The following is a 26,254-nucleotide window of genomic DNA, read 5'->3' as shown; positions in this document are numbered from 1 at the left end:
AATAAAAATTCGATTTTCTTTTTATTGCTATTGTGCTAGAAACCTCTTGGTAAAAAAAATCATTTGATTACTTTGTTACCATTTTTATTATCATCTTCAAAAAGATTTCCACCCTCGATACTATCCATTGTTTATTTTACCTTTTTTTTTCTTGAAGTTTTGAATGGATTTCTACGATAATTTGACAATTTCGAAGACATTTTCACGATTACAAAAAGAAACTTATAATAATAATAAAAAATGACGAAATTCTATATTATAAAATTTAACTTTTTTCCCAGTACTTTGTGTCTCGCTTATATTTCACACCTTATGCATAAATATGGCGTAAACAGAAAGTTCTTAATGCTGAAACGTCAGATTTTTTTAGTAAACGTGAGTCATAACTCACTTTATGCATAGAAATATTTGATCGCCAGAACAAAGAAATATGGAGTGGAACATTTTGTAACGCTAAATCCTTCAATTTTGAGGAAACATTTTGGAATAAAAATTAGTTCACTGGAAAGAACAGTTTGAATAGTAAAATGTTCCTTAAAAAAATGTAAAAAAAAGTAATTATTTACCATACCGCTACCTTAAATTCTATTCAAAAGTCTTTTGTTTACGCGCACCTTTAAAACCCACCCGTTGCACCGCTTTCGCTGTATTTTAGTATTCTGAGTGTGACACGAGTGTTTAACGACCACGCAGAAATTTCAAAAAACATATTAAGAACTATACAGAAGTTAAGAAAAACATTTCAGTTCTATTAAATTATAATAATTAATACTGGTGATATTTATTTCCCTACCTAAAAAACAATTCAGCTGGTGTTTGGAGCTTGTATTGTGTAAATTGTTGCGCTGTTATATGGTATAATTTTACATCTAACAAATAGTTCTGTATGTTTCTTTTTGCACATCGTTGGTTAAAGGATTGACAAAATTTATAAAAAAGTATTACTTCAGAAAAGTTTGCTTATTGGTACAGAATCGGTGGAACTATTGTTTCTTTCATAGAACAAAATAAAAAAATTGTCTTTTCCTTTTGTTGGAATGACGACGCTTGGTTGTCACAATGACTCATCGTTAAGCACTAATTTTAAGAAAAATTATCTGACGTCATCTCTTATGTGAGTAGCTAGGAACCACTAGTAACAAAATTGAAGCACCCAAAGTTCCCTTAAGATGGGGTAGTTTGCAACAACAGATGGATCGATGATGTCATCAAAAAGCTATGAAACAATTGTATCTGTCACTTTTTGTCTGAAACGCACGATCCTATAAATTTTCTTCACCAACGTACAAAGGTCTACATAATAGGTGCAGCGCGTTAAGAACTTTCATAAAGTTAAATAGCGGGCTCATTGACTTTGAAATCGCTGTCATTCTGTCAAATTTCAAAGGACGATATTCTCATTGTTTTTCTGCCTAAAAGAATCTCACGGACAGCAGATAGATTAGCAGATAGTTACAAAATCAATACAGAAAGGGTTGCGGTGCAGGGGAGCGGGGGAGAAGGGGAGCAGGGGAGTGGGGGGCGGTGGAGCAGGGGAGCGGGAGATAAAGTCACTTAGATTCGCAAGCGAAACATTTTAGTTACTACTTTCGATAAAAAAACCCACGAGTTCCATTTTATTCGATGCAAAGGTTTTATCTTCGCCAAGGAGAAAAAAGTTTAAATTGTACCGCAGTCTGTTATGTGCGCAATGTTGCATGGGCAAGTCGCCCATTTTATTCAGAACCTGACGGATAAGAAAATATTTGAAATGGTAAACGAAATAATAATGGTAAATTTTATTAATATATCGCCTCAACTTGGTTATAATATGCATTGAAGGGGAGAGGGAAAATGTCCTAATCATAAAATTCCAAATGCCTAAAAACGCTTTCTCAAAAAGTTACTAAATTAGTTAAATGAGCACCTCACCTGAATGTTATTTTAACGCTGTTACAGATTATATCTAACCGCTGTCTTTCAAAGCCAGTCGTTGTCTTTCAACGTAGACCTTTTGCAACGTTTATATAACATTACATTTGCATGTTTCCAACGTGGAAATGGTAGCTAACGTTGCTTGACGTTAAAAGAACGTTATCAACTTTACGATTGATAAATATTAGCCGCTATTTTTCAACGCCAGTTAGTGCTAAACCGTTTTAAACATTAAAAGAACCAATTTTTGTTTTAACGTTAAAGCAATGCTACTAGCTTTGTGTTCTGTTCTTTAAGGGCCGGTCGTTGTCATTTAACGCAAATGTTTATAAAAAATTTATATAGCGGTAGACTTAAGCTGTTTCAAAACTTGCAATAGTAACGTTGTTTCAACGTTAAAGCAATGTCTATTTTTAAGTTTTTAACTTGCCATAAATTTGCCAATATTTAAACAAATTTGTTTATATAACGTTATGGTTCTGAACGTTTATATTATGTTTAAAAAATAACGGGGATTAAACGTTATTTATGAAATTTTGAGCTGAAAATTAAAAGTTCGTGCTCGCAATACCACGTAAGTCGCTTCGTCCATTGAGACTTATAATTCATCAGGAATCATTTGCAGGTCTGTACGCCATATTTAGTTTCGGACTCTACGCTGAAACTTTATCAGGTTTCCACTGCGTCGCCTGAAGCAGCTATATATCCTCTAATTTTTTTTGGTTTTTAGTACTAAATCATGTATCAAAGGTTTTAAATGGTAGTTTTTATTACACCAGAATCCCCTCTAAGCACCCTAGTTGATAGCGATACAAATAGAAACAGGAGGGGCTATCCCGAGTAAATAATTTAATGAAAATACTAATAATTTCATTGTACTGCATTAATATAATGGAAAGAAATGAACAAAGATATTACAAAAATAATTTTTTCAAACAAATCGATTAATTGATAATCAATTTATTTTTATTTTTTATATATGTTTCCTAGTCGCGTTTTGATGTCTGTAAGACGTATTTTTGCTCCATATAATACTCTCTTTGATAACTGATCATCGCGAAGCATCTGCTTCAAATTTCTTGCTTCTTTTACGCTATTGGGAAGTCCACAATCAAGTCTTCTGTTAATGATTGCAATTCTTATTTGAAGGTATTTTATCAACTTCATGATTTGGTTTATTTGTTTGCACACACCCTGTAATTTCAGCTTTGCATTGAATGAATTCAAGACTAAAAAAGCAATGAAGATATTTTATACTTAATGTTTGATGTGTCAAGGTATTCAGCAAATATGAGTATTTTTTGTAACTGTCAGACAGTGGATAAGACTTGAGTGCTTTATATGATAACTTGTTAGCACGCTTTTCAGGTTTAAATATAAGTTTCAAAGTATAAACACATTCAAACTTATTATGTATTGAAGTTTTCCCAGAACGCCATTATAAGGGTTTTAATCAAGGTTCCGTTGCAGATTTCAATTCTACCGTACCACCGAACGAATCCGGCTGGGTACCAGGCAGTATATCAGGTGATTGTAATGCTCCTTTGCATGAGCATGGCATAAAGAAAAGGTTAAAAAAATGCTATGGTCCTAAGAACATTGCAATTGTAATAGTGAATTAGTGGAAAACGAATAATTGGAAGTATGACGGCTTTTGCAATACATGTAACATTTGCAAAGATGAATAGATTCTTAAAAGTTGACAGGAAAGAAAATATCAATTTACTTACAAGGAATAATTAGGTTGCAAACTCTTATATTCTCGTTTGCAAGTGCGAGCACATGAGTAATGTTTCTATCCAGTGGTTTGATTGGAACTTCTGGAACATTAGTACAATTAAGCGGCTGCATCGGAGTAGTTGTTGGAACCATCGTTGTGGATGCAGTTGTAGTTGTAGTTGTCGTTGTGGAAGTAGTTGTCGGGACCATGGTTGTTGTCATGTTATTTTGTGTATGCACAGCTATGGTGGAGTTAAAAATCGTTATTCTCAAACACAATCTTTTAAAAAGCACATATGTCAATAAATTTTAAAAAATAATCTCTTACCTGCAATGATTGACAGCAATGCAACACATAGTAGATTTCCACACATGATTATTTCAATTCAAATTTAAAAAAACCTAAAAAAGTATTAGGAAGATGCCACATCAACAAACTCTATACCGTAACTTGCGAGAGTATTTTAACACAGTTATACTCTATAACAGTTTTGCTTACTCACCTCTCTAACTTGTTTATGCAAATTATGACTCTGTAATTCATAAAATGCTTCAATTTATACAGTCTGAAAACGGTTATCAATGTAAAGATCAATTATATTTACCGCATTTTGTCTAGTCATTTAAAAGTAATTGTTAGATAAACAGGAAGATGTGTTATTACAAAATTTATCTGACGTAATCACAGAATGGTGTAATTAACTCTTATTTCTCCAATTCACTATTTTTTTCAAGAAAGAAAACTGGTTGATTTTCTTTTCTTGATTGGTCGTTATTTAAATGATATGATAAAATAAGCAGGAACGGTGGAGTGAGCAGATTTAGTTTAATGAAACTGATCCTGTCTGTAGCTTGAAACTAATAAAAACTTAAGGACACTGCCACATCAGAAACTGCCTCTTAATGAATGAATTCATTTTCTGTACGAAAGATTCAAGTCGATAAAACGATGAAGATAAAACAAACATTTTTTTTAAGAAAGAGCAATTTAAACTGTTTTTTGTCACAAAAACATCAAACTCTGTAATATCTAAATATGAAATTCGTTGTTTTCCACCATTAAAAATCTTCTGCAGTCAATTGGTTGTTCTAAATATTCAGAAATGTTGAGCTCATAAATTGTACATTTTAAACATGCTGATGTACACGAAATTTTCAACCTGATTTCCAACCATTATAAGCGTTTATCATGGCTAAATTAAAATTCCTGTAACGTAAACTACTTACGAACCAGATGGAAAACATCACTTCTCATTGCAAAACAATAAAGTATAGCAACCAAGTTACACTTTTTCCACAAAGTATCAGAAAAAATTCACAAAACGCGATTTTTAGGCGTATTTGTAATATATTTTCTAAAATTATGGAATTAAGATTAATAAGTAATGAAGTAATTCCTGTGGATTATAATGACAAAGATTTGTTAAGAATAGTTTTTTAAGGAAAAACTTTTTTTTTCTTTAAGTTATATGTTTTTATCCATGAGGTCCAAAAAATTCCAGAATGGTATTTAGTAAGACCACATTGTCAGACACAAATTAATTTTTGACGTGACTTAATTAAGGAATTGTTTTCACACTGTTTTATTTCGTAAAATCAAAATAACAAATGGAGCTGTTTTAGCTGGTTATAATGTTTATTTAAGCTGACTGTTCCATTTATTAAACTTCATTGCCAGTTAATCATATATCTTTCATTAGGAATTTGCGTGTAATAATTTTAATTTTCCATGTCCAAAATCATTTAAACGAGTTTCTGTTTTCGTGTTGCAGTTTCATTCCCTGAATGTACTATTTTTCTGTAATTATTTTTGTAATTGGCGAAAAGTGGGCTCGTCATTACACAAATAACAATTGTCCTCAATAAAGAATTATAGGAAGTAACAAAAGACAGACAAAAATTGGACAAACAATGACCAAGGTGTTGTTTTTTTGCCGTGCATTTTTTTATCAGCAGATGGTTATCAGCCATATTGAAAATAAAGGTATTACTATCAAAGCATAGAGATGACAATGTATTTGCATTAAAATTGAATTATAAGGTTTCCAACGGATTAAGTGAAACATTAAAAAGGATTTCTATCTAAAACAAGGCTTACTCTGTCTGTGAATCAATATATCAATTCTGTTATAAAATTATCAATTAACAAGAACGCATAAAGAATAAGCTTTTATGCTTGCCTTTTCAAATAAAATTACCAACAAACTTTTTTATGATAAAACTAAAAGAACAACTCTCCTACGATAGAACGATCAAATAATTTATTTGTGTCCTGTTCAGGTTTCGTCATAAACAATTAGTCACACGTTATTTGATCCATTTTAACAAAAAATTCTTAATTTAATGCTGATGTACTAATTACTCAAGGACTAGATTTTTATACAGAAATAATAAGACCCTGACCATAACAGGGTTAAAGGTACTTCACTGAAAGTATAATATTGTTACTTTCACAGGTTGCGACTGTTTACTTACGTTGACTTTTGTAGTTAATAGTGTCATTGTTATATATGAGAATTCTACCCTGCCGTGCAAAAGTTTCCATTTAACCACTAAGCCCGTTAAAGTAAAAAAACCTGTTTTACTAAAAAACCGTCTGAAATATTAGCCTTTTTGACACGATGAACGGTTATCAAAAAAGATCAGAGCTAGACCTGAAGTTAAGTTATGGGAAGTTAAGAATAGGAAGTACAGAAAATATAGGAAGTATAAAAGATTTACTTTAAACAAAATGTACAGCTAACGCAATTTTCTTATTACGATATATAATCATTTGGTTGATTTGAATGTTACGTAGAAACACCCTTATGCTATCACGTTTTTTGCTTCCGCACGATACTCAAAAATGGTTGGATCATCAACTTTTCTTAAACATTTTTGAATTAGTTAAAAAATCACTTTAAGCATGACATAGCAAAAATTGGTGATAAAAAGGAGAGCTCTGTAAAGTTAAATTACATACTCATAAAAGAATACCGTAAGTAGAGTTAGTAAGTTTTTGATTCATTGCACTGTCAATATATGCAGTAAAAAATCGTTCTTATGAACTTTAAATTCTCTTTTAGTATTTTAGTTTTCTTGGTAAATCAAGTTTTACGCAGCCATGTATAGATCCCGCTTGTACATCTACTCAATAATGGTCTCCTTAGTGGCAGGTATGTAATGTTATTTGTACAAGAAGTTATTTGAAAAGTTCTAGATAATCTTGATATAACAAAGAGCTTATTTTCACCTTGCCTCATTTACTGTTTCTTTTACGTGTTACCTTTTCTAGTGGCCTATTCGCAAAACAATATGACTCCAACGATGGCTCCAACAAGTATTCCGATGCAACCTCTCAATTGTACCAATATTCCGAAAGTTCCAGCTACACCGCTTGATGGTAACATCAATACTGTAATCGTCCTGGCCAATGATAATATACAAGTATGCAATCAGATTATTCCCTGTAAGTGCATTTATTTTATTTGCGTCTTAACATGTGTGTATTATATTTTATTATATGAAAGTCGACCATGTGTTAACATCAGAATCTGATGTCTCTTACCGCTGGCATTATTGATTATTCTCATAAAATTACTAAATGTATATGCAATGTTTGTTTATAATTTAGTATTGAACGCATTTAACGCAAACCTAAAATTAAAAGGCGTCCTTCAGCAACTGCACCAAATCCAAATGTTGCTTCAATATCTCTATCAACGAATAGAAATCGTTATCAGAAGACTTGACTGTGGACTTGTAATGAGCGTGATGGAAGCAAGAAATTTGAAGCAAATGTTGCACAATGACCAAGTTTCAAAAAGGGTATTAAATGGCATAAAGATGCGATTAACAGATGTTAAACAACGTCTACGAGCAATTGCTTAAACGCCATCATGGAATAATGTCAAGAGAATGTTACAATTTTTATTAACATATATAAGCAGTGTTTATATAATGTAGATGACTCAAATCTCTAAAATTATGTAGCAGTCATTTTACGTGAGTGATAACTCTAATCACCTGTTACTTCCTTTCTGTTTTCGCAGAGTATAAACGCCTACAGATACCATTTTTTTGCAAAAACCTTCGACAGCTCAATCACATTTTTTTAGCCTTCAACATATCGTGGTTGTAAATTTTTTTACTGAAGTAGACATCTCAGTGGTTGCTTTTCAGCTCAATTAGAATTAAGATAGAGATACTATTTATTCCACATGGAAATAGTGCTGCTGCATCTTTTTGAGATCAGAACACGATTCAAATGAAAAGCTATCTTTTCTATGAAAAGCTAATTATTTTTTTTATTCTACTTTTCTGATTGATTTTCTTGATGTGACATATATGCTGTATTGCTTTTAAATAGTTCTATTGAATTCTAAACTTGAACATTTTCTTTTCTTTTATTTCTCAATTCTTGTCAGTAACCAAATAAGTAAATGACAGAAACTGTTAGGATTCAAACGATCGAAGTTTTTGCGAAGCGAAATTGTAGAGCATGTTTGCTACGCGTAACACACCAAGAGAATTATTGAGACTTTTAAAATTTCGATAGAAAAAAAGCGTAAGAAGATGTAACTGATATTTTCGCACAAAAAGAAATGGTATTTTTTTGTCTACCCAAACAAATAAGTTTGGACCAAGCAGCCCTCCGTTATTTGCTGATTTCCGTTTCCAGAAAACGAAAAACTGTAGAGTAAAATTTGGCAATCAGAAAACGGCCATGGGCTAAGAGACCTAATGCAAATACTTAGCTTAGGTAGTTAATATGGCTTCTTAATTTTTGTATAGTTACGTTAGTCTCATTGTGTGGGATTATATTGCGTACAAACTGATTGGAATAAGTTGTTTTTCTTCAATTTTTTTTATATAGTTGACACAAAGTGCTGACATTAATCAAGCTGTGAGTGTTTAGTGTTTACGGTGTGAAGCTAATTCCTACCTTTTCTTTGAGGGCACACTATATTAATTTGAACGTGCTGTATATATCGTTTTATTAATAAAAGTGTTTTAAAATACCAAGTTATCGGGTTGAAGTGGCATTTTACGTGGTTGGTACCCTTTTTATGCAGCAGAAGAAGGGTGAATTGTAATTAGCTAAAAGTCTGGATGATCCAATATTTACTTTTTACCCTTTTTTTTGTATTGGTTTGATGTAGCTAATTGGCTAAATTAATTTATGGTGCCTGAGACCATTCATCAGAAATATGTTTAATTATGTCTACGTCTATGTAAATATGTCTAGCTACAATAAGAGAAGGAAACTTTTGTGCCAATCTAAACTTTCGTGCCAATCTAAAAAAGTTTAAAAAAAAATTAATCCACAAGTATCAACTAACCTTTTTTTTGGTTAAGTTGCTCGTTCATATTCTATAACACAACTTTCAATGTCTACGTTTTCATAATATAAAAAAAATTCACAGGTAAAAAATGCAGACCTAAAGTGAAGACAGGGAAATTTTGGTTAAAAACTTTTTTACTGTGGCTACTAGTGTCTTTTCACCGATATTTGTTCTAAACCTAAACATACAAGCTATATTTTATCAAGATCAAAGGGTGCCTTAACTTAAAAGTAAAGTTTGGACTGGTCTACGACTTACCGCATGCATTAATTCGCCCGTCGATTTGTGTAAGAAGTCTGGATACTATAAACAACACGAGTCACGATAAAATATATTTGGGTGCTAACATCTGTAAAAATGTGAGTGTTGTCTGGCTTTTTCCTCAGATTTTTCATATCTGCAAAAGTAAATATATTTCCAGAACTAAAAAAAACTTAGCAAACTCATCCTTTTTCTCTGACAGTTTTTTGCTTTTTTAACATTGTGGCAGGGTTTATTTGTGAAATTTCGAAAAATTTTGAAACAAAATAAATAAATACCTGGAGACGAGTTCATTTATTATTTTTTGCAGTAAAAAACATACAATACTTATTAATAACTTTATAAGAAGAATGACACTTGCCACCCACACTATAAAAGGTCAATAAATAAACTAATGGACAGACCTTCCTTTTCTAAGGAGAATTGCAAAAAGGAAATAAAATTTTGTCAGAAGAACGTTGGGTAAGTTACAGTTGAAAATAGTTGTTATATCAGTCTACTGTTTCTTATAGTAATATTTCTTTTTATAAAAAAAGATCTTATGTTAGCAAGTCAGACAAACTGAGATTTATTAGAACAAAACTAGGCCTTGTGTGTACACTTCTTTGTATAAAAACGAACTTCAAAATTTCAGTGTGATTATACCTGTATAATGGATCATGTGTGGAAATAATTTTTGTCGTTCTCGTATTGCTTTTTTTTAGGTCATCTAACAACATCCCGGAAGGCTGGAAGTTTAATGTATAGACAAGAATGTCATTATTATTTTTAAAAGATTTTAATTATGACCTAGGTTATTTTGTCTGCATTATTTGTTCTTGCGTTTTTTAAATGCTACACATCTTCGTAATTCAGTCCTACTGTGTTCTCACTTATGAAACTTTATGGTGGTTAAAACGAAGTGCAGGAAAATTCAGATTCTGGTTTGTTAAAAAATAGCTGTGTGTCACAGTAGATGCGATCATTATGAAGGAGAAACGGTGAATGGTTTAAAATCGCAAGTTGACAACTGTCTCATTAAACGAAATTTTTAACCCCATCGTGCTCATAGACGCGAAAGGTAGAAAAATTACCAACATGTTGTTTCATTGTATTGTAAAGTTCATTCTGAGGTCAAAACCTTGCATAAATTATTATTTATGCAAGGTTTTGCATAATTTATCGCTATAATCTCAATTCCAATTTATTTCATATCGAAAATGAACACTGTATTTGCCATTTATATTGAAAGAAACTACAAAAACAAATTTACAATCTAAATTGGTAAGGTTTCATTACCAAACCACGCCACAAAATTCCGTAATAAAAAACTTGCGTATCAAACCATCAGAGTTTAATTAAAACTAGTAGAGAAACGAAAGCTGGATTGCTCCCTAGCACCGCGACTTCCGTTATATTTACGAAACATCATGCGACGACCACGAAGTTGAAGATAATAACCGGGGCGCGTACTTGATTCGAAAACTGCAAAACCTTTGAAGAATTTGTCTTTGATGAGGTAAAACGACGCACTGTTGACGTAGTATCGACTTCGAGATCTTTGGCGCACATACACAGAACTTCCTTTGTGTTGTAAGTATGAAGAAGGGGCTGTTAAAGACTGGAAAGATATTGTGCCAGGTTTTCTGTTGATTCCTGATAAACGGAATATGAAAATATTGGCTTTTAAAGGAGGCAGGTTGTAAGAGCTTTTATAAAATGTGCAAGATTCTGTTTGAGTCCATAGATCTAATATATACGTAATTCTTAAGCTCTTCGCCTGAAGATAACATTACCAAAACTGCATCATAACAAGGATAATAATAATATCTAGACGTTCATGAAATATTCTAAGTTACACAGTAATATGAATACTCTAAGTTATTCATTATTTTAAGTAGTCGTTCATTTTTCAGTTTCATCATCTCATTAAAATACAAAAGGTTATGGATTTCGGCGGAGTATCAATGTATAGGTAATTTTCTAAATTGACTTTATTAAACAAGTGCAATGGCTTATAATATATTTTTTTAAGTGTTCTTTACTTTTGCAGTTGTCTTAAAGAAACTGTTATTAATATTCAGTACCAACGAGTGATTCTTACCTTTGACAATACGAAAGCCATGGTTATGTCCTCTTAAGGCGTAAACGCGACCCCAGTCACCAAAAACTCCAACGCCAAAGGCGGGATACTTGTATGGTATTATCGCCTTTGCTTCGTACTTTATAGCTACAACAATAAATAAAATTAGTTAAATGTTTATTTTTATGATGAGTAAGTCTCTGATTTAAAGAAATATTTGTTGATCCCAAATAAATATCTACAATAGTCTTACCAACACGCATTTTGGATATTTTAAAACTGGCATCGTTCTTGAAAAGAAGTGAACCATCATCTTCATGAAGTTTTATACGATATCCTTGATGACGTAAGTATCTACTTGGATAGTTGGAAGATTGAAACGCTGCGTACCCATTAAAGTATTTGTTCATGATAATAACAAATGAAGCATCGTCTTTGAAGAGTTGAGAATTATCATTCTTGTCCACGTATGCAAGAAATCCACGATGTCGTAAATAGGCACTAGGATCGGACAATGATTGGAAACTAACAGTTCCCGGCTTGCCATTCAAACCTTTACAAAAAAAATTTTAAAAAAAATTATTTTATTTTTTTAAATTCAATTAACTGTCCTGTCCTCTGGATTTTACTTTTGTGTGCTGCTCTTTTATTGTTGTGGAAATGCCTACTACTGCACTAGTAAAATTTGTACTTCTATTTCACTTTTAAAGAAACATTATGGGTTGCTTGTTTTATACGTGGGTTTTATAGTTGCCAATAGAAGTGCATTTAACTGTCAAACAATCACTTTTACCTTGTACTATCTTATAGCCAGGATTTCCAGAATTAATGATGTACACATGATTTCCATTCTTCTCGCCGATGCGATAATTTGGATAATTCTTTGATGTCAATGTTTTAGGCCCCAAATGCGTGGTAGCTAGATACGAAATAATGGTAATTAACTCCAAAACTTGTACAAAATAACAGATTGCCTTAAATTTTCTCGTTATATAATTTCATTGCAGCATAAAATAACTCTTATGTCAAGGATAATGATTGAGCAGGATAATAATATTTTTGTTCAACCCTAATTCCTTATTGTATTCTTCGCACGAATAAAAGATTGTAAGTCCATATTGTGTCACCTTCATTTTTTAATGTACGGTTAAATCTTATTCAGACCCACGTTAGAAAGAACATGATGGCGAATTGCTTCTGTATCTAAATTTTTATAATACCTTTGTACTAACTCTTAGGTAAATGCCGTATCTATGATAATTAATATGTTACTTACTAAATGAATCTTTGGACGTAACTATGACGTTCAAGTCGTGTTAAAATTAATGTTCATATACATTCACAATCGTATCTAGCAGATAATGCTCAAAACTATCGCCTAATATTACGTTGTTTCAAACAGTAAAGTTAATAGCTTGTGTTGCTATTACAGTTAAAACATGAAATTTACATCATTTAATTATTTCTTTAAAACAAATTTTTATACACAGAATTGACGGGTGAGTAAAACAGATTCTTCGGTCTGTGCAAATTTTACCATAAAATCATGAATGATTGGGCGCCGTACTAAATACAAATAAATTAAAGATCTCTTCCGCAATTTTTAACTTTCTCGCACCTCATAATTACAAATTGAACAATAAATGAAATTAATCTTAATTTTTTGTGACAACGTGAAACTGTTTCATTGAAAGGCATTTTTATCATTTCTATTATCCACAGAATATTCCCTTTTAAAAACACATTAGGATTTGTCTTACCCACAGCCATTGTTTCTATTTTGAAACTTGCGTCGTTCTTGAAAAGAACTGACCCGTCATCAGTATGAAGCTTGATACGATATCCTTGATGACGTAAGTATCTATTTGGATAGTTGGAAGATTGAAACGCTGCGTATCCATTAAAGTATTTGTTCATGATAATAACAAATGAAGCATCGTCTTTGAAGAGTTGAGTATTATCATTCTTGTCCACGTATGCAAGAAATCCACGATGTCGTAAATAAGCACTAGGATCGGACAATGATTGGAAACTAACAGTTCCCGGCTTGCCATTCAAACCTTTAGGTCATACAAAAAAATTTTATTATGTTTATCTTTGAATTATCTCTTTGCTTGCTTTTTTTATTATCGTAGAGTTAATTATTACGGACTAGTAACATTGAAAATCCTAGTTCAATGTACATGCAACATCAGGTGTGACCTACTAAAAACGTTTTGATGTAAAATGATCAACAGAAGTTTAGATAATTGTAAAAATCGCCCCCTTTACCTTGCACTATCCTATATCCAGGGTTGCCAGAATTGACGATGTACACATGATTTCCATTTTTCTCGCCAATGCGATAATTGGGGTAATTTTTCGATATCAAAGTCTTGGGCCCCAAATACGTTGTAGCTATGTAGGAAATAATAGTAACTGACTCAAAGATTCTCAGAAAATAGAACAATGCCCAATATTCTCTTTTGATATGATTTCATTAAGAATATATTGAAAATCTTATTGCGGTTTACAAGATAATTCTTAGGTAAGACAATAATATTCTTTTTCTATCCTTGTTCCTGTTGTAAAATGCATAAAGATTTTAAATTTATATTGCATCACCTGTATTTTTCAATGTACAGTTTAATCCTACCTGGAGCTATGGCAGAAGTGATAGGGATTCCTGCGCGACTCAAAGTTATATATTACTTTTTCTTAAGTAAGGTTTAGCTAAACCCCATATATATTATACTGTTATTTAAGGACTCGCAGGACTTAAGGACTCAATTAAGTATGAGACTAAGTATTTCAAAATGGGTCATTTATGTAAATTCGTCAGACGAAACTCTGAATTACAGAAGTGAAAGGTAGCTAAACCTGTTTCCCGGACTTCGCAAGTTATTCTGAAAGTGATAAATAATTTGACGCCATAAGAAACACGTAAAAACAAGAAAAATATTTTTTATTCTTTTCACCAAGAACTTGTTAAATGACAATTCTGTTCAAAAGTCGAAGAACACGGTCCTGTAAGAAACAATTTAATACACCTAAAAATTTTAGGAGCATGCTATGATACGCTGTGACTTATCTAACCTTGTTGTTTTATACTACACTATCTAGCTAGTAGTTCTATACATTAGACTGGGTATAAGATTGTAAAAAATTAGATTATAGACATAGCAAAAATGGCTAGATAGGTAATAAATCGATTTTTATATAATAAAGCGACCGCTACTTACATAACACCACCGTTAACATTGCAGCGAAAATAGCCAAGCGAAACATTTTAACAAGTTTTTCTAAAACAGAATATGTAGAAAGTCAGAAAGTGTATGATAACTAGAATCCATAGGTATGCGTACGTCCCGGCCGGCAACTACTATGTTTTGTTCACAGAAAGACATATAGCGCGTGATTGTCTGGTCGAACGCGTGTGGAAAATCCCAGAAATTTGGCCGTCACAACAAAAAGAAAATTTCATAAGTAGTTTAGCATGAGCGGGTTTTTGCAAGCAGACGAACCAAGACAATTTTGCAAATTTTTAGTCAAGAAAAAAACATTGCTAACAGTAACTGGAATTACTCTAATATAATGTAAAAAAAATAACCACATAGTAATAAAAAAAAGAAAAATTATTACTCTTTCACTACGGCCACCTTTTCAAGTTTACCAATGTTGTTTTTTAGATATACTTTTTATTAACTCTGTTTTTCAATATATAAACGTTTTGAGGAGCACAGCTTTTAAAAATAATTTTCACGTTTTTCCCAAAAGACGTTTATGGAGGATGGTAATTTAATATATTGTGGTTGTTATGGTTCTTTGCACCGATATCTTCAGAAAAAAATGATTAAAGTAATTCGAAAACTGGTGTAATTAGAATCACATTAAGAAAATTAAGAGAGTGGTCCCTGAGGGCAATTAACATTAAGTCTCAGGCCAGCAGTCAATTACAATTCCTACGCAGTAATTATAAGTTAATTTTAAATAACGTTTGTACCAATTCTTCTGAGATTAAAATATTACCATAATTAAAAAACTATGCCGAGAAAACCTAAAGCTTTATATTGTTTCGAAATTTAATAAGTAACAAGAAAGTGTGGTCGGTTAAAATCACACATAACGAAAAATATTTCAGTGCAAGATATACAAAAACAATCCTATGCAAAGATCTTTTTGGCATTGCGAAAATAAATCTCTGGGAAAACTAACTAACTTCTTATGAGATTTGTTTTTAAAATAATGGTTTTAGTCCACTTTTTTATTACCAGATCATGTAGCCAAAAGTGACTAATACAATTTTTGATTAGACAAAGTATAAACTAACAAAGGTGATTTTATACGGTATTAAAGAGTTCATTACTTTCAAAACCACAAATATTTTTCACATATATGAAATTAAGGTTGTGCAATTCCATATAACAAAGTATAATATTATCTGTTTTCTACATTACATTGTGGATTGATATTTCTTTCCAAAAACTCTTCTTCGTCGTCGACGCAAAACTAAAGTGGTTTGAAAAAAAAATGTGTTAAAACATTATTAACCATTTTATGTATATTAATTCGGGCGTATGACTTCACAATAAAAAGGAGTACGGGAAGTTTGATTGATGATGATTATTTTATTGAATCCAATGTAATTAATAACACACGGCGCATTTGCCGACACTGTATCCAATAAAGACACCAATGAACCTCCAATAACGCCTTTCATGGTTCTACCATACAAAGGAAATCATGGTAACTGCTTAGTAAAGCGTCTAAAAAATACTTCAAACAGCTTCTACCTGCCAATGTCAAGCCATTTATTGCTTATCAATGTCGAAAGTTATCTTCGCTATTTTCTGTGAAAGATAAAACCAAGGATGAACACAAACATAGTGTTGTGTACAAATATACTTGTCCGGTGGAATTGTGCGATGCTACATACATTGGTGAAACAGCGAGGAGGTTAATTGAAAGAATGATAAATCATTAAAAGCGCGATAAGGATCACTGAAAATCACCCACTGGCTGAACAAAAGGACTTCAGTATTTTAATAGATAATGTTCACCACTTCAAAAAGAGAAAAATAGCTGAGGTCATGTATATTAGTGATAACAGTCCCACGGTCATTGTACAGGAATTGTCTGTTCCATTAAAATTGTTTTAAGTTAAATACTTTTATAGTCAACACGGGGAGGAGTGCATCTGTGTTCCGCGCGGTGGACGTTACCCTTACCAACAGTATATAATTGAAACACCCTTGGGTTTGCCGTTATGTGTTATATGTTTTGTTAAGTATTGTTTTATACGTCCTCTGTGTATTATGCAGTTGTTGAATATTATAATTAAAAAACTTGTGAGATATGAACAATTTACGTTGATAATGTCTTGTGTAATAACAAGATGAAAGACGTCTGCGATAAATTTTTTATACTCAAAAGTTAAACAAAGTTTTTTTTATTCTTACAGCCTGGTTGTGAGTCCCGTCCATAATTCGTCAAATCAATCTCTACATAAAAAGAATGAAAGGAATTGTTTCATATCTTTACTTCCAATACTTAAAAATATTAAAGATGGCTAGCCAATATTTACAATATTAAAGGAAGTTTGGGCATTGGCACATATATCTGATATCTTATAAGCGTAAGCAAATTTTTTGGGTTAACCAAAATCCAAAGACTCTGAAATTAGTTCTTTTCTATTTTCCATTGTAAAAAGTGTTCACCAATTTTAAGCGAATAATTTCTAGTTGAATTTATTTGGCTTTTGTTGTCTTATATTTTCTACCTACAGAAATAAGTGCGCGCATTTAGAAACCGTTATGTCCCACAAAAGGTACGAACAACTGTTAAAAATGACTGAAAATAGGATTAAAACCTTAAAGATCAATGAAACGTTACTGATTTTCCTTTATTCTTATAAAAAAAACACAACAAATATAAAAAAAGTTCAAGGCAAAACATTTGCCTTTCATAGTAATTTTATTTTGATGTTACCTGGTTCGTCATTCCTAGAGATAATAAATAATTCCTTAGAGTGCTGATCCGGCTGAATACCTACAGTAATTGAATTACATTTTTAGGTTCAATTTTACTGCTACATGTTCATTTTATAACAAAAGAAAAGTTCACATGAGACTTTAAATTTTCCTAAAAATTAAGAACATATTAATGATGTACGCATCCTGAATTCCTTTATATAAAATAATTAGAGCCTACAATTACTGTAGGAAAATAATTATTTTCGATTGTTTTTATTTTATTTGGCTAATTTACATAAATAGTCAATAAGTAACCAAGGGGATGGTTTAACGTCGATGGGAATTTCATCAATTTACAATGACATAACCGCTACACTGACGGACAGACGAAAGTGATGTATTATAATGTGTTAGAATAGTTATTCTAGAATAGTTATTATAAATTCACTTCCAAATACTTTTCAAAATATGTTATGCTTCTTATTGTAAAATCTATTTGCCTGCGACTTACATTTCCTTTGGTTTAGAACTTATAACTGCAAATTAAAATTAGCCTAAAATAAAATTCCAGGCTAATATAATCTCTTCGTATCTGTCCTTTGATTTGTTCTGACAAATTATAAAATTTGAAATACAAAACATAGATCATGGAGGAGATTTTACTAGTGCCCTTGTAGATAAGTGAAGGCAATAAAATCTTGTTTGTGAGAATATTCTCATGATAGCTGCTCATCACGTAACTCTATAGCTAGAAACATGCTAAATATATTATCACGTTATCTAGCTAGCTATGTATAAATCTTAAACAAACCAATTTTAAGATTTTAGCTAGGAACGTAGATTTCGAGGCAGCATTTTGCTAAAGATGGCTAGCTAATACCTTTTTTAAAGTTTTCATTCAGTTAGCTCGCCAGCTCTTGAGCTACCTAAAAAGTGAAAGTTTGGCTAATATATACAGTTTTTAGGTACCCACAGCAATTTGTAGGATGCTAAATGTAAACGTTCAATCTACTGTTAACAATGGGCTGTTTTGTTTTGTTTTTCCCATTGTAACAACGGTTCGTAAACTGTGCTAAAAGGATAATAAGCATAAATGCATGTGCAACATGGTTTACCTGTACTAAGCTCAATCCAGTGTTAACGACGGGCTGTTTCTGTTTAGAGGACTTGCGTTACATCTATATGGAGCTGTTCAACTGAGCTTACAGCCTGAAGTATTTGAACTTTCGCCGAGAACATTCTCGAAAAAATAAAAAAAGGTTGACCGACTGTTTCTGCTATGACGGGGTAGCAACGAGTTGTAAACTGTGTTTTTATTTCGGTTAAAGTTATGTATATTTAAAGAAGTACATATCAACAGAAACACTTAAATGTTTGGACTGCCTTACTAGATTTACGACATACGGCATACCTGTACTAAAATGCTCCACCTGAAGGTGTGACACTGCGTTTCTTACTAGACGCTCCACTTGGCATTGAAAGCTAACCTGCACAGTTAAAGTTATGTATATTTAAAAAGTAAATATCAACTGAAACATTTAAATGTTGTGAACCCCTTATTAGATTTACGATATACTGCATACCTGTACTAAAACGCTCCATCTGAGCGTGACACTGCGGTTCTTATTAGGCACTTCACTTGGCTTTTTAAGCCAGACCGCAGTTACCTGTGGCTTAACCCCTAAATGTGTTTTACTAAGTCTTGTTACTTTTCTTGTTGTCTGTTGATATATATTAAATAGAACAGCATCCCTTTCGAGCCTAAATAGTATTGACTAGCTGAATACCCGTGCGTGAATCCACTGATTCTTTCATTAAACCAATGTAAGGGATACCAAACAAAAACAGACAGCATATGGTAATTTGAATTTTTAAAACTTATAACCCAACCTCGGCTCTTTGTCTCTTTTTATACCGGGACGGAAAAGAGAGAGAAAAAGTCCTGGGATTGAGGTTGCTCACAGTCTGCATTATATTAGTCGATAAAAGGTCAATAAAAAAAAAGATGTATTGCTGATGTCAGCAGTGCAGTGCAGATAAAAAATTGGTTTATTTTTTGTCTGTAATGTGTAGAAGTTGAAACGCTGGTCAAAATAATGTACAGGATCATATGTTCTCGACGAACGCCTAAGCAGATATCAGGGATTACGTCAGCAAAGACCCGTCAAAACCTTAAAATTTATTTTCAGAAATTTGTATACCTGTTGCCGTCATCGCATAGATCTTGAAATGCTGATCAAGAAAATATATTGGATCATGTACTTTTGACAAACGGTTGCAGAGATATTAGGGTTTCAAGGTTTTTTGATGACGTCATCAACCCGTCCATTCCCAAACGGATTTGGGGACTAAACATTGGGAAAATTACCCAAATTCGTCCTAGGTAGTGCCTAGTTGCCCACGCGGTGAAAAATCATTGACGTAACCACCTTGTTTCCAAGCTATTTGACCTTAAAACTTTAAATGCGCTATTGTGGCTTCATTAATTTAAACTAAGATATTGTCGTTAAAGTAGTGATATTGACGTTGCGCCGTAACGTCAGACAATTTAACATTTGAGACATGCATATATTGCGCTGAATTGAAATACATAATAAAATAAACAGACTTACTTCTTGTAAGAGATAGTATGGAATATCGATATTTTACATTTCGAACCGTCATCTAAATAATTTATTGCTGGAGTCATTATTATTTGTGTATGATCTTCAGAATTGGCATATTCGATATATTCCATTAATTTTGGTTATAAAAAATTGATTACTTTTATTTTTTGTTTGCCTACGAATCATGTAGGACTTCAAAATTGCCACTTGCTATATGATCAATTTACTGCGGATATTAAGCACCTTGCAGCCTGATGAAACAGCTGGTTTTACACAGTTGATATACTCAGAAAGTAGTTACTGATGTACGACATGGGTTACTTGTATTCTTACATACCAGGATCTCGGTGTCAGTCACGATTAGCTTTTGGACTTTCACGGGTACTTATTCCGCAAAATAACAGCCGATTTTTTTTGCTACGATGGAGTAACTACCGGTTGTAACCTGTGTTTTTATTTCGGCTAAAGTTGTCGGTTACACCCGAAATGATGCTCTCTACCTTACACTCGATTTACTTAATGCCTGTACTTAAGCGCATACCTGTACTTAAGCGCTCCGGCTGGAAGTATGGCACAGTTTAGGGCTTCTTATTAGCCCTCGATCTGGCGTTTAGCACTGAGTCACACATTTACTTGTGAATCAACTCAGCGTGTTCACATCTGTCCCATTTCGTCTGTCTGTTTCTGCGCAATAAAAAAATTGTGTCATGCACACAGAAAAAGGTTGCGCACAATTTGAACTCTTTGATCTTTTTGCTGCGCTAATTGAAAAATTTATTTCTAATTTGTTTTTCTTTAATTTAAAATGGTTTCTTGTACAGATGCTATGGGTAGTTAACTTTTGTTATTCCCTTGTTATCTCTTTCTTTGTTTGAAGAATGTGAACGGACAAAGTTACATACAATACATACTGCGTTGTCTATTTCATTAAAAAAAGGTTATATTATTCGCGCCTTTTAAAAGAAATTGACAAAAACAAAGTTATGATGAAAAGAACAGTATATGTTAATTTTCGTGAGTCAATTATTTGTTTGTTGATTAATTTATTCCTACCTTCTGTATTTATGTTTGCTCAATATTAATTTAAATTTAATTCTTCGTGAATTTTAATTACCATGAATTTTATATAAGACTATTAAAGCTGGATGTTCTTATTTTTTGCAGAAATCGTTTTTAGTATACAATCTTTAAAAATGTAAGAAAATGTCAAATTTAGGTGTTAGAAAACTATTTACAGCTTCTCCTTCTTAACCCAGACCTGGCTTTAAAAATTGTTGTTACATATGTGTTTTTCACCAGATACGGCATAACCCTACTTTATTTTCTTTCCGAAGTTATATCTAGGCTCAAAATGTCGATGGAGACTCAGTATAGTTTTACCATTAATTTGTTCTTAAATTTGACCAAATGTCAGCCTAAATTGTCTGATAAACTAAGCTCTTATAATACTCCAGTAGCTAGCTATAAGTGGATCTTCTTCGGGACCATATGGCTACCATGGAGTAATTTCAGAACAGGTAAAATTTCGTCAAACACTGATACGGGAAGTTTGTATGACTGGTAAATTCCCGTTAATTTTTTCACCGGCTAACGACAATACTACTTAGATAATAGCACAGCGGACACGCTCATTGCGAAGTTTCATCGGACTTGCCAATTTTGGAGAAATGTTGCTTCCAGAAGTCGAAAGAACACATTTAATGCGATTGTTATCCCAAAGTTTAAAACTATTTTACTCGAGTCCACGCTCAATCGTGTTACTGATTGAAGCGATGGAACCGAGTAAAACCTTAGGTTTGTCGCTATTAATGTTTTAATTTAAAGTTTTTTGACACAACCTCTTAGGCACAAACGGATCAGTGCCGCTAGAAAGTCCATAGTCACTTCTGCAGTGCACGCGTTAAAGCCGTGCACTGGTATAACGCGGTATAAAACGGACTGAAGAACCAGTAAGTTGTTGAAAAACACGAAAATACGGACTATGTTTATGCAAAACGACGGAGTTTTTCTTTTTTTTGTTTCACTTTTTGCTTTCAGGGCATTTAGGTAGCTGCAAATTTATCAATAAAGTAACCAATCAGCTACCCTTAAAATTTTGTTGCTAGTGATTGAGGACATTCTGCATGCCTGTACTAAGACGCTCCACCTGAATGTTGGACAAAGTGCACGGTTTTTATTAATCGCCCCACCGTACGTTCAGCCCTAGATAACATTAACATGCCCAAAATGGTACCGGTACCGTACCGTAATATAAAGGTCAGGCGGCCTCGTGGGATAAAACACGATCTACAGACTATTGTCTTTAATAATAACCGTGATGTCTCTGCGCAAAATGGTGCAAAGAGGAGCCTCAAAGTCATTGAGAAAGCAGGGGTTTGAATTAATTCATTTCTTTGTATTTAAATATTCTAATGTGTTTTATTTAATACTTAATAGTTTTGGTTAGGAGTTTGGAAAGAATTATTGCGCTTTGAAAAACAAAAAAGAAAAACTGAAAACCGTAGAATTCGACCTGTACGCCGTGTAACCAGTTATTTTATGAGTACAATTAGCAATGACGACGTGCTTGGTAGACGATCTAATAAAATGGTGGCCATTTTTAAAAAGTTTGTAGATCGTTTTTAACCATGCATTGTGGTTTTAATACATTTTCACAGGTTAAAGAATAACACTTTATCACGTTTCTTAGCCGTGTAAAAATAAACTTTTATCAAACCAACTTTAAGATTTTTGTTACTAAGTACCGATCTAGCCTTAATATTCAGTTTGGTATAACTCCCATCTTCACTAATCTGATTTTTATTAAGTTGCAACGGCGTCTATCTACTTGTTAGCTACCTCTAGCTAGAAAGTAAAAGTGAGTAATTTTAATTTGCAACAAAATTTTCTTTCTTATGCATATATTTGATTTTGTAACGACATGCTGTATGTGTTTTTTTCCTTAAAATAGTGAGTGATTGTTTCAGGGTAACAACGGGTCATTTTGCGGTACAGCCCGCGGTAATCATTTTTATTGCATTAGTGTAATGTCTTCTTTATATATGACGTTTTTGTTGTGTTATATCGATTACGTGAGAGAGCGCTATTTTTATGCAGCTACTGGCTACAATGTACGCAAAAAATTAAACAAACTTGATTAAAATAGATCTAACACCCTATTACAGTAGAACGCGTTATTGCATTAGTTGTTAAGCCTTGCTCCTAGATGCAAACATATTAAAAATACCCAAAGTTATATGTACCCCATGTGTAATAACAATCTGGCAATATTTAAAAAAAAATATTATGTAGCACTCAGCTAGTTATTGACGTTACATTTTTTAAATTAAATAACAACAGTAGTTACCTGTGACTGCAACTCCAATTTTCTTTCTGGCCACAATTTTAAAACAATCAAAGCACAAGTGTACTTTTTAGTATGCATGATTTTACCTTGGATGATTGCATCGCTCTTTTTTTCAACTTAATCAGCCCGATATGCTCAGAAGAACCAAGTTATAATGTTATCTACAAATGTTAAAAAAATAGAAGATATCCAATAACCAAAGAATAAGGTGTATATGTCAACAACATTGGTTAAAACTCTACCTAGCTGGGTAGTAAGCAATTCTAGTGTACCCAAAATATAAAATCCAAGTAAATCAGCAACTTTAACAAGCCAAATGGGTATAAACTAAATGCAATTTTCTATTTTTTTTACCAAGAGTTCATAACTAGCCTATTTAACCCTATTCGGTCCGGGTTCTTTCCAACATACTATGATCGGGGGGATTTCTACAACCTGAAAAAAACTAATTTAACATATCTTCCGGTTTTGCACAGTTCGCCTAAAACGATACAAAAAATTGCCGATTTTCCCCCATTTTCAGGTGAATAACAGAGAAATCGGGAAATCAATTTAATCACGGGTCCAAAACTTATAAAAGAATTCTATTTGATAAAACAAAGTTAAGTTACAAATTACTAATTCTAAGGATAATTCTAACAAAAGTTTATAGATTATAACGATTTCATAAAGGCTTTTACAAGTAGTTTCGAGTGCTAGCCAACATCAACGCCTCTAAAAGGTATTGGGCCAAACAAAAATTGACATGTAGGTATATAATAGGTAATTATTGAAACTCAGTATTATAACCATTAAACATAACATAAAGAAGTTACTAAAAGGAAAACCCGTCGGCCGCCCCCTCTTCCCGGCCCCTTTCCCAGAAAGTCAGTTTAATCCCGGATACTTTTTTTGTATAACTATACCAAACGGGTCCGAGATTTAGAGGAAACCGTGCATTTACCGTTCCCAGCGATTAAACTACTTTCATCCAGCGTCCAATCAAAAATGATACCATTATTGAAAACTGCAAGTCGCATGCTTTCAAGTGGTTAAAACGGAATTGAAAAAAAACGGCTAATTATATTTTCGCTTGATTATATATTTTTATATAAAGTATACTATATTTTTAAATATTGTATTTTTTAAAAAATATTTTATTATATATGTGTTTACTACTAGGTGGTTACTAAGGCGTTACTTAGGAGATGTATGGTTCCTAGAAATGAAGTACGTACTTGAGTTCTAAACATGCACCAAATATAATGAAGTGATTATATTTATGGTAAAACGGATGTTTTTGCCTGGTAAAATAAGAATTCTCGTTTAAATATTATGTCATTTTTGGATCACAATGACGTGACGTTTACCCAACTCCAGTGAACAGAACAGCAATACTACCATTCATTTGCAATTTTCTAACAATATTAATTCCTAATAAAAAATGAACAATGGAGGTATATCAAAAACAAATTAGAAAGTTAAACAATTCATCCAACAATAAAACAAAAAATATATATTAAGTCTAAAGCGAGAATTTAGCAGATAGGATATAACAGCTACGTAAAAAAACTACCCTCTTATACTAGCTAGCGCATCATTAGGTGCAAAATATTTTTCCCCTGAAAAGCGGTCTGGAAAGGAAACTCTTAAGCACGTTATAAGAGTTCTCTTCGACTCCTCACAGGCAACTTCTTCATGCTACAGTTATACCTACAAGAGATTAGATTCCGACGTTAATAGAAATCAAGCTTGACAATCTACGATGAAAAGAACGATTCTTCAAGAAGGTGCACTCGTTCTTGGAATTTATACATTGTATTTTACGGATTCAAGCCATGGTATTTAAAAAGTTACGCGAACAATGCAGATATCTGACAAAATTAATCATGGACATCGTATTGGGACGTCTTTCTAAGTATCTTAACATTAAATATTCTACTTCACACAAATGGATTTGTCGGATCATACGAATTTACTCGGTAAATAACAGGAGGACGACGACCAACATTTAGTTCATAGTATTTTGCTGCTCTTTTACATTAACTGTTAGTATGAAAGTCATGAGATGAGTATTCAACAACATCTTTATGAGGGCTTTTCCGTGATTCTATAATGACTGTATTACCTAGAGAAATATTATGCGAAGAATGAAGTTAAAGGTTGTTAAGATATAAGATTAAAATTTCATAATGTTAAATTCAAGTAACTTCGTGACGTCCAGCTAAGATTTAAAGAGTGTCAGAATTAATGACGCACCATGCAAAACTAAAACTCGAAATCAAGGAAGTTATTCTGTCAATAAGAATGCGTTTATAGCGAACGTATCTCTTTGTTTTAATGAAAAAAAAACACGTCTTCAATGATTTTCAACTAATTGCCATTGCCACAGCTGATTTCGAATGCATTTATGTCATCACCCCAAACAGATTGCTTTTTGGCAGAAACAAAGACCAAAGCCTTTTTGGTGAGATCATTTTTACCAATAATCCAAGGAGAATCTTAAAGGAAATATTGAAGATTTACAACACTTGGAAACGCGGTCTCTTATTCGTGTTCTTAAACTTATGTAGGTGGCTTAAGAACAAAATGATTAAAGCAAGGAGGTATGAAACTTCTTGATCAAATTTAGAAACGTAGCTTTATTTTTGAAACACATATCGATTACATCAACGTATCCATGCGACATGGCATTGCTCCTAAAAAATATTGCTCAAATAGCAAAATTTTGGTTTAAGTATTGTGAAATTTTTCAAAGTTAAAAAAAAATTATGCCAAAAAATGTTTTTCTACAAATTTTACAGAAGTGATAAATTTAGTCATCATATTATCACTTCAACCACAGCCGTTCATGTGGTAACACCCTGCGGCATTTAACTTGCTGCTGTTAATCTACGGTAACTTATTCGTAGCATAAACAATTCTCTGTAACCCTTTTGCTATAACAGAGTAACGATAGGTGTGCCCTGGTGTCCCTGGAGACAATCTTCGTTCATCTTTGATAGGCTGATTTAATATTTTATTTGTAATTTTTACTAGGTCTTTAATTGTCTAAGATCAGTTCTGCCGGTGTTTCATTACTTAGCTATATT

General features: G+C 32.6%; 1 protein-coding gene across 2 annotated transcripts; it reads right to left on the bottom strand.

Annotated features, from left to right (window-relative positions):
- Positions 1 to 10,385: 10,385 nt before the first annotated feature.
- Positions 10,386 to 20,433, bottom strand: LOC130636763 (uncharacterized). Of its 2 annotated transcripts, none has more exons than XM_057446615.1 (8): positions 20,379 to 20,433; positions 14,502 to 14,561; positions 13,552 to 13,677; positions 13,041 to 13,340; positions 12,074 to 12,199; positions 11,534 to 11,833; positions 11,302 to 11,427; positions 10,386 to 10,853 (listed from the first exon to the last, which is right to left on the bottom strand). In XM_057446615.1, the coding sequence occupies exons 2-8, from the start codon at positions 14,545 to 14,547 to the stop codon at positions 10,552 to 10,554; spliced, it is 1,326 nt and encodes a 441-aa protein (XP_057302598.1). In that variant the 5' UTR covers positions 14,548 to 14,561; positions 20,379 to 20,433; the 3' UTR covers positions 10,386 to 10,551. The 2 variants fall into 2 exon arrangements, with proteins under 2 accessions (XP_057302598.1, XP_057302590.1); XM_057446607.1 differs by lacking the exon at positions 20,379 to 20,433 and adding an exon at positions 14,902 to 15,213.
- Between the last annotated feature and the right edge of the window lie 5,821 nt (positions 20,434 to 26,254).

This window comes from Hydractinia symbiolongicarpus, chromosome 1 (genome assembly GCF_029227915.1).
Source record: "Hydractinia symbiolongicarpus strain clone_291-10 chromosome 1, HSymV2.1, whole genome shotgun sequence".
Lineage (NCBI taxonomy): Eukaryota > Metazoa > Cnidaria > Hydrozoa > Anthoathecata > Hydractiniidae > Hydractinia > Hydractinia symbiolongicarpus.
The sequence above is the reverse complement of the archived record's forward strand: the minus strand, read 5'-3'. Positions and strand labels throughout refer to the sequence as shown.

Bases quoted from the DNA above. Each gene is read 5' to 3' on its own strand.
- LOC130636763 (XM_057446615.1), bottom strand. From the start codon at position 14,547: ATGTTTCGCTTGGCTATTTTCGCTGCAATGTTAACGGTGGTGTTAT. The intron at 12,200-13,040 runs GTAAGACAAATC...TTTCGTATCTAG, and splicing joins AATAGAAACAATGGCTGTGG to CTACCACGCATTTGGGGCCT. The intron at 11,834-12,073 runs GTAAAAGTGATT...TTTTTTGTAAAG, and splicing joins TGGCTATAAGATAGTACAAG to GTTTGAATGGCAAGCCGGGA.